This window comes from Arachis ipaensis, chromosome B04 (genome assembly GCF_000816755.2).
Source record: "Arachis ipaensis cultivar K30076 chromosome B04, Araip1.1, whole genome shotgun sequence".
In the NCBI taxonomy this organism is placed as follows: Eukaryota; Viridiplantae; Streptophyta; class Magnoliopsida; order Fabales; family Fabaceae; genus Arachis; species Arachis ipaensis.
In genome coordinates, this window is record NC_029788.2 from 92566229 (window position 1) to 92573502 (window position 7274).

Genomic DNA, 7274 nt, shown 5'->3' on the forward strand with positions numbered 1-7274 from the left:
AATCTTTTGATCATTATTTATGATGTCTTTCTTTAATTCCTTTTCTTATGTTATGAATTTTACATTTACAATGAGCGAGTAGTCCCCTAACTTGATGGGGAGTTGATCGAAAGAAACACTTGAAGTTGGGATGCTCAAGAGAGAGATTGTAGTTGGGTTTATTGTTGGATTGCTCTCTAGTCACTAACATCAATCCTCCCCAGAGCGGATTGGAACTTGTGGATAGAAATAGCATTCCAACTTGTTTAACTTTCCCTTACTTAGTGAGGGACAACTAAACAGAATAATTCCCAATTATCAATTAATCTTGAGTGTACTGCAACAAGAATAGGGCTTCCAACTAATCAACTCCCAATCAAGGCTTTTATTTAAATTTATATAAATTTTCTAATTTAATTTTCTGCCATTCAACTCAAACCTTTTTGAAAACATCTGATTAATAAAATAGCACACTTTTCTGTAACTCGTTAGGAGACGACCTGGGACTCATACTCCCCGTATTTTGATTTTAATTTCTGTGACACCCTTTTTAAATTGATAAAGCGGATTTCTGGTTGGTTGAGAACTATACTTGCAACGCATATTTTATAATCATTCTTAAATCGCCAATTTCCGCCCGCATCATTAAGTCATAAAAATCACATTTTTGACTTTCTAGAATAAATTCTTGTTTATGGGTTAATTAGCCGTTAATTAACCGGGTTTTACATCAAGCGCTTCGCATCCTAAAGCTCTTAAAAGAAGCTGAGATGATGCAATGTCCAAACTAGAAGTGGGTTCATCCAAGATCAGAAGTGAACGTTTCATAACCATTTCTAATCCGACATTTACACGCTTCCTTTGGCCGCCAAAGATCCCTCGATTTTCCACCGTTCCAACCAAGGAATTCCTCACAGAATGAAGCCCCAAGAATTCAATAACTCTTTCAAGAACTAGAACTTTTTCTTGTTTTGACAAGTCAGCTGATAACCTTTAACATTAACAAAAAAATTCACTTGAATAAGTACATTTCTAGCACTCAAGAGTAACAACATAGTTCAGTTAGAATGTGCAACAATATAATGTACCTGTATTGTGCACTAATCCAGAGATTCTCTTCCACTATCAAGTTTCCATGAACTACACCATCTTGTGTCACAAAGCCAATAATTTTCTTGAAGGAGAGGATTGATTCATTCCTTCCATTTATAAGAATCGAACCACTCGTGAGGCATTCAAAGGCCTTTCCATTAGATAATATTTGGCTGTTATCTCAAAATAAAAAGCAAACACTTAAACACTTCAATTTTAGCTTGATCTGCCAGATTCATTAGGATCAAGCAAGCAAACAGAGAAAAAGTAATAATACAGAGAGAGAATCACAGGCTTCTAAATATTGAAACCTAAATCGAAAAATAAATGGAGAAGACCTACCGACAGCAGCGATCTTGTGCGTCTACGTGCAAGAACGGCGGCGGTACAAGCGGCAGAGGTGTGGTGTTGTAACAAGAACAATAACGGTGGCTAGAAGACCTTGGCGACGTAAATCTGAGATGAACAAATGATGACAGCGATGCGGATCTGAGGTGGATCGGATGGAAATGAGGTCCAAGGAGTAGAATGATGGACGGCGACTGTCGGCGATGGCAACGGTTACGGCGGTGGTGATTGGCGATGGAGGAAAGCACGCGAATTAACCCAATGTCGATACTTCTCTTCCTTTTTCAGTTTCTCTTTCTCTCTCCAGTTTTCAATTTCATTTAGGGATAATAAAAGAAAGTAATAATAAAGTTTAGTGGCAATAATGATAATGGCCACCGTAATAATTTAGAAAAATTAAAATTATAAGTAATAAAAGATAATAATTTTTTGGCAATAGTAATAATGGCCACTATAACATATTGTAATAATGGCAAATATATAATTACCGCAAAAATATAACTTAAATTAAAGAATTAGTGGCCATTATGTTATTGCCACTAAAAGTTTGTTGCTAAAACACATTTTTCTTGTAGTGAACGTGAATATACCTGAGGAGTGTTAGTATATTTATAGTAGAGTTGATAACCATCTTCGTGGGAGTACTTTCATCTTTTCTGATGGATAACTGTTCCTTTTACTTCAATAATTTTTTTAAAAATTATAATTTAGTTTTAAAAATTATATCAAACATCAATACTATAACTTTTCATAAGTTAAAAGTTAAAAAAAATAGTTATAAACTTATTCAAAAGCACGTGATTTGGTGCTTTAAAGTTGTATGGAATTTTAGTGCTCCTTAATTAAAAAAAAATTATATATAAAATTTTAGTATTTTGTAATTAAGAAAAAAGAGGAGAATGAGTACTAAAGTTTTGTTTGGGGCTTTGGACTAAATTTTTTTTTTAATTTGAGTTTATTTCATTTTTGGATTCATATCAAATTATTACAAAATTATGACAAAAATTTAAAAGAATTAAAAGGGCAAAATATTCTTTAGGCAAAAATATCTTTTTATAAAAAAAAAATATCTAGGAATCACCACTAACTTTATTGCAAAAAATAAAAAAAAATTTAAATTTCACAAAATACTCTTTTTTAGAGTTTGGGATCCGAGATGACCTAATTACCTTATATATTAAAAAATAAAAATATACAATTTATATAATTTTTATCTAACCTTAATCAAACTTCAACCATTATTCACCTATTTTTTGTTTTTATTTTTCTTCGTTACAAAACTTTTTCCTTCTCTCTTTTCTTTTCTTTTGAGAAATCTAATTCTAATTTCGTATTCAAATCCATGCAATCTGATATGATCGGTCCAAGTTTAGTCACAGAAATATATTTGCCCGATTCATTCTAAATCTATCAAATTTAATTGGTTCAATTCTCAATTTCTTCCATACTCAACCCAACCCAATATGATTACACCCTAACTTTATGGATTAAACATTATAAGCAACAACTTTAATTATGAATCTAACGACAATGTAACATGATTCTGCTGCTTGATTTGCGACTATTTACTTAAAATTATTTTTAAATTTAGCTTTAACTATAAAAATCTAAAATTACATTCAACTAATAACTTAAAATAAACATCTCTAATAGAATTTTTAAAATAATCTTATGTAGTACCTTAATACATTTAAATTTGTTTTCAATATCTTTTTTTTCTTTTAAAGTATGTTTTGAAATCTTTAAAAAAAATTATAGAGTACCTTAATGCATCTAAATTTGTTTTTAATATCTCTTTTTTCTTTTAAAGTATCTTTTGACAAATTAATTTGAAATAACACTTTAAAAAATATTAATTTTGTTCCAAATATATATTTATATATATCCTAATTAAATAGTATGTTATAATATAATTAATTTTTAAAATCATGATGCTATAGATGAAAAAAAAGTGTAGTATATAAAACAAGTTTTATGAGATAAATTATAATTTTAAATAAATAATTAAAATAAATAAAATTTAAAATTATTAATTAATTAGATTTTATAAACTAATTTAATAATTTTAATAACTTATATACCAATAGAATATGTTAAATTCCCAATAGTAAGTCACCCAAAAAAATTCTCAAATATAATTGTCATTTGTGGAAATATATTTTAGAGGTTATAGTTAACAGTTTGGCTATACATTCAAGTTTTTTTGGTAACTAACTCTAACCAAGTTGGTCAAAACTTAATAAAAACTACTTTCATTACATGCAACGTATATACATATATGCATGCTTCACTAATGCAAACATATCCTTCTTCTTCTTCACGTTCCTTCTTCTTCTTCTCATTCTTCTTCCTTCTCCTGTGTGTTCCTTCTTCTTCTTCACGTATTTTCTCTCCATCATCGTTCTTTTTATTGTTGTTGTTGTTGTACTTTTTCTTTTTCTCCTTTAATTTCTTCCTAGTAATTTTGAAACATTAATTTTTATTCTTTTTTTATTTTATTCCTTTTAAGAAAATAAAATAAGAAGAAGATGAAGAAGAAGCAGCAGAAGATGATGAGGAGGAAGATGAAAAGTTTTGCATTATGCAGAATTTATCAAAATAAATATACACCAAAATTTCTTAAAAATAACACATAAATTTCTTAGTTTTTACACCAAAATTTTGCTAGAAATGCACAAAAATATTTTCTTTAATGCTACATTTTTTCTTCTTTTCTCCATTATTTCTTTCTTTCTTTTAGTTGAATGAATGTAGATTTATCCTCTTTCTAAAAATTTTACAGCATTATGTCATTTTTCTTCTTCTTTGTTTGATTTTTTTTGTTTTTATTCTTGTTAAGAGAGTAAAACATGAAAAAACTTGAGAAGATAAAACAAGAAGGAAAAGATGAATAAGAAAAAAGAAGAAGAAGAAGATGATGATGAAGAAAAAAACAAGAAGAAGCATCAGAAATTGAGGAGGAGGAAGAGGAAGAGTTTTGTATTATGTATAACTTATCAGAATACAAATACATCGAAATTTCTTAACAATAACACAAAAATTTCTTAGTTTTTACACCTAAATTTTGTAAAAGCACAAAAATATCTTCTTTAATGTTGCACTTTTTTCCTTCTTGTTTTCTTAGTTCTTTTCTTTTTTTAGTTGAATGAATGAATGTAGGTTCATCTTTCTAGTAATTTTACAGCATTATGTATTTTTTCTTCTTCTTTGTTTGATTTTTTTTATTCTTGTTAAGAGAGTAAAACAAGAAAAAACTTGAGAAAATAAAACAAGAAGAAAAAGATGAATAAGAAAAAAGAAGAAGATAATTATGATGATGAAAAAAAGAAGAAGAAGAAGCAGAAGTTGAGGAGGAGGAAGAGGAAGAGTTTTGATTATGTAGAACTTATCAGAATACAAATACATCGAAATTTCTTAATAATAACACATAAATTTCTTAGTTTTTACACCTAAATTTTGTAAAAACACAAAAATATCTTCTTTAATGTTGCATTTTTTTTCTTCTTATTTTCTTATTTCTTTTCTTTTTTTAGTTGAATGAATGAATGTAGGTTCATCCTCTTTCTAATAATTTTGCAGCATTATGTGTTTTTTCTTCTTCTTTGTTTAATTTTTTTATTTTTATTCTTGTTAAGAGAGTAAAACAAGAAGAAACTTGAGAAGGTAAAATAAGAAGAAAAAGATGAATAAGAAAAAAAAGAAGAAGATAATAATGATGAAAAAGAAGAAGAAGAAGCAGCAAAAGATGAGGAGGAGGAAGAGAAAAGTTTTTGAATTATGTATAACTTATTAGAATAAAAATACACCGAAATTTTTTAACAATAACACATAAGTTTCTTAGTTTTTACACCGAAATTTTGCTACAAATGCACAAAAATATTTTCTGTAATGCTGCATTTTTCTTCTTTTTTTTTTATTTCTTTTTTTCTTTTAGTTGAATGCATGAATGTAGGTTCATCCTCTTCCTAGTAATTTTGTAGCATTATGTGTTTCTTCTTTTTTTGTTTTATTTCTTATTAAGAAAGTAAAATAAGAAGAAACTTAAGAAGGTAAAATAAGAAGAAAAAGATGAATAAAAAAATAAGATGATGATGATGATGATGATGATAATGATGATGATGATGAAAAAGAAGAAAAAAATAACAGAAGATGAGGAGGAGGAAGAATTTTGAATTATGCAGAACTTATTAGAATATAAATACACCGAAATTTCTTAATAATGACAGATAAATTTTTTAGTTTTTACACCAAAATTAGAAAGAGGAGAAGGAGATAGTGGTGGTGGTAGTGACGATGACGATAATGAAAGAGAAAGATGAAGAAAAAGGAGGAGATGAAAAGAATGCAGAAAACGAAGAAAACACCAAGAAGGAAAAGAATGCAATTATATATATTTGTGCTTAAGTAAAAAATTTGTTAGAGCCGTATCAACAATATGTAACTCTAGTGGCAGTACTCCTTTTCCCATAAAAAATAGAAACGATAGCCGTATCAACATCAACATTATTCCTTCAAGGCTCAATCTATGTTCTGCTCTCCAGTAGCAACAGGCAGCAATGTGACTCCCTCACTTCATCGTCTTTGTTTTTATTTGTTCTGCCTCTTTTTTTTATTGTCGTGAATGATACTGTCTTACTACCTTTTTCTTGTATTTACACTATGTTTATATGTTTGATGGAAAATGAGAGGAAAGAAAATGGATGGAAAGAAATGAGAGGAAAGAAAATGAAAAGAAAAGTGATTTTTTTATGTTGTTTGGATGAAAAGAAAATGGAAAGAAATAAAATAAGAAGAATTTTTTTTTGTTTGGATATAAAGAAAAGTAAGAAGAGAGAAAATTATCATAGAGTAAAATTATTTTATCATCCTTACATATATTATATATAAATTATAATTTATTAATGTATTTAAATTAATTTTTTAATACAAAAAAATCATCCAAATTATTTTTAAAGATTTTAAATATCATAAACAACAAGATATATCTTTGTTTTTCAAACAAATACAAATAAATAATTGTGCAAAAAAATAATAAAAATTACTCATAGGTTATGCCATTAATTTCTTTAATTATATTGCAAGAAAAATGTCACTAAATTGTCTTTAAAAAATAAAATAGTAACTACATAATGAAAAATCATATACAATTTTTATATGCATTGAAGATGGTCAAAAGCACCAAAATTCAGTAGACTTAACTACTAAAAACACTTAATAATTTAGATGGTCAAAAATTAATTTAACCAAAGCAGAATTTTGTATAATTTCACAACTAGAAAATGGATTAATACAGACAGATTTACATACAGATTTAGTCTTTATTACAGACAGATTTTTGGTTACCGACAAAATTACCGACGGATTTTGTCCCTCTGTAAAAGTGGTGCACGAAATTGTGATCTCTGGTAATGGCTTCTTAGGCCAGATACTCTGATCTAGTTTTACAGTCTGTCACAACTTCGATACAACTAACCAGCAAGTGCACTGGGTCGTCCAAGTAATACCTTACGTGATGCCACAAGCACATCGTTAGGGACAGCTTGGGTTAGCCGCTTAGACCAGGATTTTATTCCTTTAGGCCCTCCTATCCACTGATGCTCAAAGCCTTGGGATCCTTTTTTAATTGCCCTTGCCTTTTGGTTTTAAGGGTTATTGGCTTTTTGCTCTTGCCTCTTGGTTTTAAGAGCTTTGGCTTTTTCTGCTTGCTTTTTCTTTCTATTTTTTTTTCGCCTTTTTTTTTTTTCTGCAAGCTTTGCTCTTTGCTGCTTTTTCTTGCTTCAAGAATCATTTTTATGATTTTTCAGATTATCAAATAACATGTCTCCTAGTCATCATTCTTTCAAGAGCCAAGAGCC

The 7274-nt window shown here is 28.5% G+C and overlaps 1 protein-coding gene across 1 annotated transcript; it reads right to left on the reverse strand.

The window, feature by feature from the left end:
- Positions 694 to 2050, reverse strand: LOC107636739 (ABC transporter G family member 28-like). The gene is made up of 3 exons (XM_016340232.1): positions 2010 to 2050; positions 1068 to 1244; positions 694 to 970 (listed from the first exon to the last, which is right to left on the reverse strand). Exons 1-3 carry the CDS (start codon positions 2048 to 2050, stop codon positions 694 to 696), a joined length of 495 nt encoding a protein of 164 aa, XP_016195718.1.